The sequence below is a fragment of the Sinocyclocheilus grahami genome, unplaced genomic scaffold (genome assembly GCF_001515645.1).
Source record: "Sinocyclocheilus grahami isolate Dianchi unplaced genomic scaffold, SAMN03320097.WGS_v1.1 scaffold266.1, whole genome shotgun sequence".
Classification (NCBI taxonomy): domain Eukaryota; kingdom Metazoa; phylum Chordata; class Actinopteri; order Cypriniformes; family Cyprinidae; genus Sinocyclocheilus; species Sinocyclocheilus grahami.
In genome coordinates, this window is record NW_015505445.1 from 972,834 (window position 1) to 985,212 (window position 12,379).

The 12,379-nt window shown below is 40.1% G+C and overlaps 2 protein-coding genes and 1 pseudogene across 2 annotated transcripts in view; 2 read left to right on the plus strand and 1 right to left on the minus strand.

Moving 5' to 3' along the window:
* LOC107599435 (toxin MIT1-like) overlaps positions 1–810 on the plus strand; it is a 4,283-nt gene extending 3,473 nt beyond the window's left edge. The window contains exons 2-3 of the mRNA XM_016291015.1: positions 475–600; positions 685–810. Of these exons, the coding sequence (XP_016146501.1) occupies positions 475–600; positions 685–810 (252 nt within the window). The remainder of the gene's footprint in view (positions 1–474; positions 601–684) is intronic.
* A 4,380-nt stretch (positions 811–5,190) lies between these two features.
* On the minus strand, positions 5,191–7,057 carry LOC107599437 (probable G-protein coupled receptor 173). Its single transcript, XM_016291016.1, has one exon. It carries the CDS (start codon positions 6,461–6,463, stop codon positions 5,348–5,350), a length of 1,116 nt encoding a protein of 371 aa, XP_016146502.1. The 5' UTR covers positions 6,464–7,057; the 3' UTR covers positions 5,191–5,347.
* A 1,432-nt stretch (positions 7,058–8,489) lies between these two features.
* On the plus strand, positions 8,490–9,125 carry LOC107599431 (uncharacterized; annotated as a pseudogene).
* The last annotated feature ends 3,254 nt before the right edge of the window (positions 9,126–12,379 follow it).

Below are 12,379 nucleotides of genomic sequence, written 5' to 3' on the forward strand. Positions count from 1 at the left end.
CCCAGGAATGTTGTCAGGACCCGGAGCTTTGCGTGCGTTGATCCTGCTGAGGGATCTCCTCACGCTGTCCGGGGACAGCATCATCACCTGGTCGCCGGGAGGAGGTGGAGTCTTCTGTGCAGTGGTGCTGTTTTGTGCCTCAAAGCGAGCGAAGAAGACGTTCAGCTCGTTCAGCAGGGAGATGGTGCTGTCACAGGTGCGTGGTGGGGGCTTGTAGTCCGTAATGGTCTGTATCCCCTGCCACAGGCTCCGAGTGTCTCTGCTGTCGCTGAAATGATGGGCTATCCTTTTGGGCTCCTACTCACTACATAGCTTTAAAAATACTTCAGATTGGTCATATGGTGCTATTTTACTGCATGAGGAGGACACACTGAACATTTCAACACTGATATATGGTTTCTCACTAAAGTCGAAAGTGGACATGTTGATGTATTTATAATGAGAAAGGGCCCTAAGACCTGTGTGTGTGTGCAGGCATGTGAGAAGGACTCTCAGTGTGGAGGTGGCATGTGTTGTGCAGTCAGCCTGTGGATCCGGAGCCTGCGAATGTGCATCCCAATGGGTCAGGAGGGAGAAGACTGTCATCCAATGAGCTACAAGGTTCATTTCCTCACTTTCCACCTCACTTTCATTATGATTTTTTCCTATCCCTATCCTGTTTTTTAATCTTTAATTTCTGTTTAGGTGCCGTTCTTTGGCAAGAGACTCCATCATACATGCCCTTGTCTGCCCAACCTAGCCTGCATCACAATAGCTGATGGCAAGTCCAAATGTCTCCCGCCATTTCCCTTCCAGGATCAGTACCTGTGATGAAGATGTTTACCTGTATACCATGCAAATGTTTGTATAAAGTGTATAGGACGGTGGGTGTTTTCTTGATTGATTTGAGATTGATTTTATTGAATTAATTTAATTGTATTTAATTTGGGTATGGTCAGCGTGTTGTGGTTGTTATTAGAGCGGTGTGCAACAACTCTTTGACAGTTCAGTAGTCCAAGGACTAAAGCACAATCATTCTGTTTCTTACTGAACCGTTTCATATTTTTGATAATGTTTTATCAACATTTAAAGGTTCCAATGTCTAAATCAGATCTATTATTATCAGGTCATGCACACTGTAATTTCATTTCATTTAGCATTAAAGGGATAGTTCACCCAAAAATGAAAATTTGATGTTTATCTGCTTACCCCCAAGGCATCCAAGATGTAGGTGACTTTGTTTCTTCAGTAGAACACAAACGAAGATTTTTAACTGAAACCGTTGCAGTCTGTCAGTCTTATAATGGAAGTGGATGGGAATCACGGCTTTGAGAGTTAAAAAAAACATACACAAACAAAACCAAATTAAACCCTGCGGCTCGTGACGATACATTGATGTGTTAAAACATGAAACGATCGCTCTGTGCAAGAAACTGAACAGTCCTCTGATGCACTGCAATGTCTGAACTGTCCTGAGCGCGTCCTCGACAACCGGCGCCTGACGGTTGTCTTTACGACGGATCACAGACTTATAAGTGCATTACCGCCACCTATCTCTCAAATGAACCATTGACACTCTATCTACAATCTCAATTAGGAGTGACAACAAGGAGGTCCATTTGAGAGATGGGTGGCGGTAATGCACTTATAAGTCTGCGATCCGCCGTAAAGCAAGAAGGGTTTAATTTGGTTTTGTTTGTGTATGTTTTTTTTTTACTCTCAAAGCCGTGATAATCATTCAAAAACCCAGGATTTAGGGAATGTGAAGCATCATTTTATGAATAACCAGGATTCATTTTTAACCCAGGGTAAATTATGAGCCGTGTGAAACAAGGTAACATTGGATTCCATTTACCCGGAGTTTAGAATGACCCACAACTATTTCAAGTGTGGAAAAGCTCCAATGATTAGCATATTTATTTATCATATTCTTTACGTGGTATTTTAAGGTACTTTAAAATAATAGCATGGTATTAGTATGGAGCATATACAAAAATTGTTCAAATGTTCAAATTGTTCAATGTTCAAAGTCGTTTGTGGGACTACCATGGTACTTTATTTTGTTGGTGCACTCGAACGTATTGAATACAATGAATACCTATGATTTAATTCCTGCTATCACAGATAACAACATATAAAAAGCTCTGTTTTATATAAATGTGTATTCAACCAGTCTAATATCCAAATAGTCTCTGGCATATTGTGTAGATTACTGTGTGGGCCTATAGAGGACATGTCAAACTACTCTAAATAACTATTCTTAAAAATGCTTACTATAGTATTCTTTTCTCATTTCAGTGTGTCACAATGAAGAAACTGTCATGGGAAAAGGGCCACCATTACTTTATTTACCCTCTATTGCTGCACTGAAGAACATTGAGTGTGCTGGAGCTGGAACTCTGTGTAGAGCTATTGTGTCATTGTTAAATAACAAGCATGCTTCTAGAGCAATTATACGAACTCTTCTCTAAGGTTTAAATAGGCTTTTTCTTTTGAAAAACCATTTGAGTCTGTGAAAGCCCAATTGCTTGAACAAAGCAAACTGTACATTGCATCCATAAGTTGGAGAGAAGTTTACACTGCGCTGCATGATAAAATATTCATGGCCTGCTTTTCAAATAAGTTTGTCTTTCCGTCAGACTATAACTGCTGTTTTAATGCACTAGCTGGAAGGAGGCCAGAAAGAAGGCAGTATGTGTGGTACATCTTTACACAAGGCGGGAATGCAGGGCAAATAGAAATGTTTGTTTTTTTAATAAAGCAAGTGCTTTAGTCTATATGTTTTCCCTTGGGCACTGCAGCTACCATTTTGATCAGTATGGCAGCAAATAAAGCAAGACTGAAACTGTTCTAAAAACTGTTTGTTCATATATAATATGGTAGTGTTAACAGCTCAGCAGATTGTGGCCTATTTCTGTCTCTTCTATGGGCCTCACATGGATGGCAAAGGCCGTTCAAATAAAACACTCCAATTAGCTGATGGGAGTTTTTCGTTATATTGCTACAGATGCCGAATAATCACAACAGGGGTCAATAATGCAGTTTCTTTCTGTGAAATGAGAAGTTTGCGTTTCTAAATTAGAATTTCATGTAAGGATGATCAGAAAGGCTCTGTGAGGGAAGGTTTAAAGGGATAGTCCTCAAAAAGATATACACACCCTCATGTCATTTCAAACCTGTATAACTTTTAAATGATGACAGATTTTCATTTCTTTCTTCCTTTTTTTTTTTGGTGACAACGTTCTCCTGTTAAAGGAATAGTTAACCCAAAAATGAATATTTGCTGAAAATGTACTCTCCCTCAGGCCATCCAAGATGTAGATGAGTTTGTTTCTTCATCGGAACAGATTTGGAGAAATTAAGCGTTACATCACAGTGAAAGGGTGCCATCCAGAATGAAAAGTCCAACAGCTGATAAAAACATCACAATAATCCGCATGACACAAATCCATCAATTTAACATCTTGTGAAGTGAAAACCTGCATGTTTCTAATAAAGAAATTCATCATTAAGACATTTTTAACTTCAAACCTCTGTTTCCGGCTAAAATACAAGTCATCTATCCATAATATTGCTTTGTGCAGTGAAAAAGTAATCTCTGAATTATGAGAAAAATATGCACAGATCAAGCACTGTTTACATGCGAAAACAGTTCTAAACAGATATGTCGGTGGATTTTGATGTGAGAAGACAACAGGGGATCGACTTTTTCACTGGAGAAAGTGTTATTATGGATTATGGACTTGATTCTGGCTGAAAGCAACAGTTTAACATTACAACAACTTAATGATAGATTTGTTTATTACAAACATGCAGCTTTTCACTTCACAAGCTGTTAATTGATGGACTGGATTACTTGTGGATTATTGTGATGCTTTCATCAGCTGTTTAATTGCTCATTTTGACAGCACCCATTCACCACATCCATTGGTGAGCAAGTGATGTAACGCTTAATTTCTCAAAATCTGTTCCGATGAAGAAACAAACTCACGCTTCCTTTAAAAATTCTTAATGTCTTAAAATTCTTTAAGCAACCACATACCCAGAATTGGGGGGAGCTAGAGTAAACATTTCAGAATAAAAAAATAAAAAAGTTTTGGTTGACTGCTAGCCTAAATATTACAGACACCATGTCACCTTCAATATTTATGGTGGCTATGGTCTTGTCTCTTGTCTGTTTTAACCAGAAATATTTTCCCTCTTCAGGTTTTCCCCGCTTTTACATAGAAAGCAGCTACCCAGGATGCCCCGTTTACATTTATTGAAGATAAATAATCTTATTTCACATCTCTAGTGGTCTGCATTCATTCTGTCAGTGCAATGCACCAGATCACATTAATGTAGAGCTGAAGTTGTGCTGAGGTTAGGTTCAGGAAAAAAGGGCTCTGTATTATATAACTGCCTGCAGGAAGGGTGGGGGGATGGAAACGCAGCCAAAAAATTTTCACTGAATGAGTGTGTCTGAAACATCACATTATGTCTCATGCCCCCCCCCACAACATCTAAGAGCAAGTAATGAGATGGAGGCTCAGTGAAATATGTACAAAAGCCAGATGTTTTACATCAGTTTAGTCTGACACGACAACAAAATCCCCTTCTTTTAATGCCTCGTTGGCCTTTTGCTTGCATTTGCTTTTGCATTTGATTCTTGTACTGCTTTAGCACACCAACACAGTGCATTTATAATCATTTATTTTAATTAAAATACAAATCAGTCTCCTCAACACTGACCCATCAAATTTGCTTGTGTCCATTGAAAACAAATTTCCAATAACAATTTAAAGGGACTGTGAGAGGGACTTGGTTTATTCACATTTAGTCCATGTGATAGTAAAAAGCCACTGGCCATTTTGTTCACACAAAAAGTCATAGCAAATATATTACATATCAGTTATAAAGAGCTCCAGAATATAAATAAATCATCTTTTTACATTATTTACATCGATATGTGGATTGCATAAATGTGTTTGTGGATCTTCTGATATGCAACACTGGAACAGATCTGAGATTTCACCTCTGAATGAAGGAAAATGTCACATGCTACAGTGGCTCCAAAAAGTATCAGGACACAGAAATATGAATGAACACCATTGCATTAGATTGCAAAATATCAAGTGGCATTAATTAAAAAATGTCTTTGCCTTATAAACCTTTTAAAATATAAAAGATATATAAGGCAAAACAATTTTAACAATTTTCTTGTTAAAGCAGCACTTTTTGTGAAGAAGAAGTATTAGAATCATAAACGGCTTTAATTTGAAGCAGACAAATATGGGAATATTAAAAACCGGAGATAGGTTTGAACACTCCTAGGTCTCTTCTATACGTTTTGGGGCCACTGTATGTTTGACAAGCAGGCAGAGACACTTCAAATCACGCAGTAGGGCTCCATGGGTGTTTGAGTAGTCAGGCAACACGGCAAACAAGCTCTGAACCTCATTCTCAGCTCCTTATTGAATATGAAACATATGATGGGATTGGCCCCCGCCTGGGCGAACGTTAACCACACGGCCGCGGTCAGGTACACCTGAGGAAGCGCGTTTCCCTTCACAAACACCCGGATGTAGCACGAGACGATGTAGGGCGCCCAGAACAGCAGAAACGCCAGCGTGATCATGTAGTACATCTTTCCTATCCGTTTCTCCATCTTGAACTCGTCCAGCACGAGCAGCCTCCGGTTGGCATTATGTGACACCTGCCTGATGCCCACTAACGTCGGCGGCGTCGGGCCGCGTCCAAACCCCGCGATCCAGTTAGCAGCGGCCTGGCCCGTCGCGCCCGGTCCGTGGAAGGTCCAGTTCTGGCTGATAGCCGGAACCAGCTGCGCGGGTTTCATTTTACGGTGGTCGTAAACAAAACATAGCATTTTGACATACACGACGTGCGTAGTGGCCACAATCACGGCCAGCATGAGCATGAAGCCCAGCGTGTCGTTGGCTTTCACGTATCTGTGCTCGAATATGCACTGCTCTTCCTCGCGGATAAATTTGTAGGTCCCGACGTCGAAGACCGGGGGAAACGCCATGGCGACCGAGAGCGTCCACACCATACAGATCACCGCGACGCACGTCCATAGCGTCATGCGTTTGGAGTAGAACCGGTGGTGCGCGATGGCCATGTAGCGCGTTACGCTGACGCAGAACAGGAGAAACGCGATGTGGAAGCAGAACAAGACGGCCACGAACGCGATGATCTTGCAGCTGGTGATGCTGTAGCTCCATACGGAGCCGCTGTTGATGGAGATCATCACGAACGGGAAGCACACGGCCGAGCGGATGATGTCTGCCACGCACAGGTCGAGGAGGAAGTAATATGGAGCCTTGTGGAGCGAGCTGTCTTTCAGCACCAGCACGGAGAGCACTGTATTCCCGAGCAGGCTGATGCAGGTGATGAGACCCAAAGACGCCAGTTTGACCGCAGACGCAGTGATGGCATAATTCTGGAGCGAGGGGTTGCTTCCCCCTGGATCACTTGTGTTCGCCATCTGTGCAAGCACAACCCAGGCTGGGCTTTGTAATCCGACATTAAGCAGTCCTGGTCTCCCAGTTTGATGTACAAAATATCAGCCGTTAACGATCAGTAGAGTCTTTTATATGACCATACCTCGAGCCTTTTGGAGATCCAAGACATCACGTGCATCGTTTTGATCATTTCAGCGTCGTACGGTTCTTCATTCTTCAAACCAGATGCTGGGTAATCCATTATTTGTCGAAGAAAAACGACGTGTATTACACAATAATAAACACGTATCCATCTCCACTGATCCGATCGCGGTCGCGTAGGCCGAAAACAACCCAAGACACTTCATCGAAACATCATTTTTGAATAAATACCAGCCTACATACGTGCGCATCCAGTCTATTGTGGAGGTCGCGGCGGAGCACGTAGCCGTCTTGTCTAGTGCGTTCTTGTTTTGGGGGGGAGGGGGTGAAAAGGGAGTATAAAGGGAACCTCCGGTGACAGCAAGGGTGGGTCCGTCTTAAGGGAGAGCGGTGCGATTCTGACATCGAGTCTACACTGGAAGCGGCCGTTGACGCCTCGCGACGCGTCGCGCCGCAGCGGCTTGAGGCTGTCTACACCGAAGCCGCACGTCATCTTAAAACGCTCGCTAACGCGGGCCAATCAGCTGTAAACTCGATGACTTCAGTAACGCTTAATGGGTGGATATCTATATATACAACTTTATATATAAATCTATGTACAACATACAGTTGTTTGTATATATATATGTATCTGTAGCAATTCTAAAAATAAAAATATTTTAGAAGTCGGCCTACTAAAAAATCATAACAATAAAAGTATAAAAATGTTGTTGCAGATGCATGTGATATGAGCTATAAAGATCTATAGCTCATAAAAACAATGCCATTTGAGAAGGTGTGTGGTTTTAATATTTTTACCGCTATTAAACATTTTTATTTTTAAAATGTGACTGTCTCCGCATGTTATTCCACTCTCTATTAGTTACTTGTATATTATTCGATTTTTGAAAGGTGTTAAAGAACCAAACGGATGCATGCATTTCCTTTAGACGTGCAATAAAAGAGTTTGTGATGATAATTGCAACACTGAATGAAATGAAGTTAAATATTTGGAGACTTAAGTGACGTTTTAAATGTCTGAATGCCATTGCTTTAGATACTAAATGTCAAACCAAGCGGCAGTTTAGAGCTTTTCTCAGAGCTAACTTCAATTTTGCAACGTTTAACAAACTGGTCCCAAGGTGATTTTTAGTGGATGTACACCTGAGTATTTACATCTACATTTACTTCAGTCTTAAAACATAGTCCTTGGTGGTCGTCCATGCAGTTTCGCTCTGGTGTGTCGTTTAAGCATTTAAGGCAAGCGAAGCGCTGTCCGTGGTGCTGAAGTGCATTCGTGACTGATAGCTGTCAGTCAGCCCGCTGCTGACCTGATAAAATCACCCAACCTGAAAATATTATTGAAAGAAAGCCCGCTAAAGTAACACGGGGACATGAGAGAAGTTCTCTATCTTAACAAATATCCAGTGAATCGATGGCATTTTCATTTCCTGGCCAGAAGCAGCCCCAGTCAGTTGTGTGATGAATAGCGTCCTCTGGTGTTTAGATATGGTCTGGCAATTAAGCAAAAAAATTCCACCTACAGTGCATCCGGAAAGTATTCACAGCGCTTCACGTTTTCCATATTTTATGTTACAGCCTTATTCCAAAATGGATTAAATTCATTATTTTCCTCAAAATTCTACAAATAATATCCTATAATGACAACGTGAAAGAAGATTGTTTGAAATCTTTGCAAATTTATTAAAACAAATAAAAATCGACATAATTATACACAGCCTTTGCCATGACACTCAAAATTGAGCTCAGGTGCAACCTGTTTCCACTAATCATCCTTGAGACGTTTCTACAACTTGATTGGAGTCCCCCTGTGCTAAATTCAGTTGATTGGACATGATTTGGAAAGGCACACACCTGTCAATATAAGGTCCCACAGTTAACAGTGCATGTCAGAGCACAAACCAAGCCATGAAGTCCAAGGAATTGTCTGCAGACCGCCGAGACAGTATTGTATCGAGGCACAGATCTGGGGAAGGGTACAGAAAAAATTCTGCAGCATTGAAGGTTCCAATGAGCACAGTGGCCTCCATCATCCGAAAGTTTGGAACCACCAGAACTCTTCCTAGAATGGGCCACCCGGCCAAACTGAGCGATCGGTGGAGAAGGGCCTTAGTCAGGGAGGTAACCAAGAACCCAATGGTCTCTCTGACCGAGCTCCAGCGTTTTTCTGTGGAGAGAGGAGAACCTTCCAGAAGAACAACCATTTCTGCAGCACTCCACCAATCAGGCCTGTATGGTAGAGTGGCCAGACAGAAGCCACTCCTCAGTGAAAGGCACATGACGGTCTGCCTGGAGTTTGCCAAAAGGCACCTGAAACAAAATTCTCTGGTCTGATGAAACAAAGATTAAACTCTTTGGCCTGAATGGCAAGCGTCATGTCTGGAGGAAACCAGGCACCGCTCATCACCTGGCCAATACCATTCCTACAGTGAAGCATGGAGGTGGCAGCATCATGCTGTGGGGATGTTTTTCAGCGGCAGGAACTGGGAAACTAGTCACGATGGAGGGAAAGATGAATGCAGCAATGTACAGAGACATCCTTGAAGAAAACCAGCTCTGGACCTCAAACTGGGGCGAATGTTCATCTTCTAACAGGACAACGACCGTAAGCACACAGTCAAGCTAACAAAGGAGTGGCTACAGCCGGGAGAACTCCGTGAATGTCCTCGAGTGGCCCAGCCAGCGCCCAAACTTGAACCCGATTGACCATCTCTGGAGAGATCTGAAAATGGCTGTGCACCGACGCTCCCCATCCAACCTGATGGAATTTGAGAGGTTCTGCAAAGAAGAATGGGAGAAACTGCCCAAAAATAGGTATGCCAAGCTTGTGCCATACTCAAAAAGGTGTGTGTGAGCAAAGATTTCAAAGACTTTCACATTGTCATTATGGTGTATTGTTTGTAGAATTGAGGAAAATAATACATTTTGGCATAAGGCTGTCACATAAGAAAAAGTGAAGTGCTGGGAATACTTTCTGGATGCATTGTAGATGGCTTTAGAACAAGTCGGTCTCAACGGAAGATGAGGCTTAATGAAAGAATTCGTTACAAGTGATACATATGCATGACCACATTTACCCAACAAAAACGGACGCGCACTCTAATTGTGTAGTTCCACATTTTCCGTCACTGCTGTCGTCACAGGTTTGTTTTTTTTTATTTGTATTGATATTTGGCTCCACCTGGTGGTCAATGTCGGAATGAACGGAACTGCTACTTTGAGTAGTTCACATTCTTCACAACTATCATTACAGTGGCAGCAGTGTGACATGCTATATTTACTCCCTCATTCAACAAACTAAATAAATAAAAAGGTAGAAGACTGGTTACAATATAAGTATAAATACACACTGTCCCATATTGTATATGCATATCAATTTTAGCTTAACATTTTGTTTGTTTCTGGTCTTCTCTGTGGTGTTTGTTACATGTGCTCTGCATTCTTAAGTATAGATAAGTCATCTTATTTTCAAAGGTCATTAGTGAAATTGTCCCACCTGTGTCATGTCAGACCGAGATAAAGGGCTCTGTTTTTTATACAATAGGCAAATATCAGCTATTGTTCCTTTTGTATCCAAATGTAATTTGAGCTGCAGGGACGGATAACGTTTTCGAGCCAGACTTAAGAAGAACAGAGTCGTCTCGTTTAATTTGCTTAATTACCTAATTAACACAACTCTAATTACTCCCTTTTTGAGCATGAGTGAGACAATGTTACATAACGAATACTTATCCTCAATTATTTTTTTAAGAGTGCCACTTTATCACAACAAGACCAAATCCACAGAGCATCAGACAAGCCAAATCTACATGATGCCAACACAATCCAAATAACATTGCTATTGTTTTCCTTTTGAGAAACAAACTACATGTCAGTCTCGCACAAATGGCTTGGATTTTCCTGTAATAAAGTTCTTCAGCCAATTACTGATGAGTTGTTTTATTACAGTGGTGACCCTTTGACCTCAAGGAGAATATTATATGATTTATTCATTATCATCTAAATTTAGAAAAAAGATCAAATTCACACAAACAACGTCTCTTTAAAACCTGACATTAAAGTTACATATTCAGATGATAAAAGTGTGCAATTTTTTAAAAATCTGTGTTATGATATACTGTAGGGTCACCAGAAATAATGTTTGTAAATTCATGACAGACTGTACTAATATTAAGGTAACATTTTTATATTACCAAATTGACCAAAAATTGTTTGGATAATCATAAAAAATGTATGCGTCATTTGCACACTTTGACCTCTTTTAAAATAATTATCTTGATGAGGTTTTTAATGTTGCTTTTACATATATCAGTAGATATCTGCCACTTTCTTGAAAGTATTCTTGGTTCGCGGCAGTGGACACGAAGCAGAAAAATAAGTCAAAATGGAGTATATTTCCATGATGGGTGTGTCTGTGATTGATGTATCCGTCTCATGCCTGCAGGCGTGCAGTTTTTCTGGATAAGAATATAGGCCAGTGACGCCCCTTGACGCCCCTAGATTTCACACTGAGCAATATGTCCAGGGACAAAAGCATTGCAATGCATCTCTTTGTCACATGTCAAAACAGTGTTTATGGAGGTACAAGGATTTTTGGAGAATTCCTAAGATGACCAGAAATGGTATTCCATCAATCAATTTAATACAAAACGATTTTAAAACATATTTTAGAAGGACTAGTGTGAATTAAGCTATAGGCACCTTAGCTGAACATGTGTACATATTTTGCTATTTTAAGTCTATATTTAGATTCACATATTCTAGTTGATGTGGTTGAAGTGTTTTTATTGGTATTGAGTGCTGGGAGACAATCACAGTAAATTTTAGAATTAATACATAATTCACTGGATCAATTATTTTATGATAACAGGTTTACAAATAATTTGACAATTCATACTTTTTAACTGTTAATTAACTTAAATGACCTGTTAATACTTTCACTATAATATATATATATATATATATATATTTTTTTAATCTTTAGTAACTATTTTTAGCAGACTTATTTGTATATATTGAATTTATTTTATGACAAAACTCACTACATTTTTTAGAGCTTTATTGCCAAGTATGTTTGCACATACAAGGAATTTGTTATAGTGTCACAAGCTTCCAGTACACAGAGACAACAACAACACACAGATAATAAAAAAATAAGATGTGAATAAAATACACATGCATAAATATAAACCACAAAAAAGTATAAATTGTATGAACAGGTGTGCTATAAATTGAATAGGAATAGAATAAAATAAAATAAAGTTGTAGGGATGTACTAGGATTTAGGGTGATAAATAAGTATAAGGTTATAAATTCAGCTCCACATGTCTGCAGGAGACACAATAGTCCAGGGGATGGCGCTCTAAATCCGTGAAACACATCAACTTGGGCCCATAAAGATGCACCGTCTTTCAGTTACTTGAACTGTGCATTTCAGTCCTTGATCAAGGACAATCAGACTCTCCCTTATTCCAATATTTTAGATTAATGCTGTTCACACTGAACAGTAACCAGCTTATTCAAGCGACCAATGATTATACTTTCTCTTTATTCTAATTATATATATTATAGGTGCACTTTATACTTACAATAACTAGTTCACTGCATACAGATTTCTCTGAAAATGACCTTTTGGGAAAATGTACTTATCTATCTATCTTGTCTATCTGTCTGTCTGTCTGTCTGTCTGTCTTGTCTGTCTATCTGTCTGTCTGTCAGTCTGTCTGTCTGTCTATCTGTCTGTCTTGTCTGTCTGTCTATCTGTCTGTCTTCTGTCTGTCTTGTCTATCTGTCTGTCT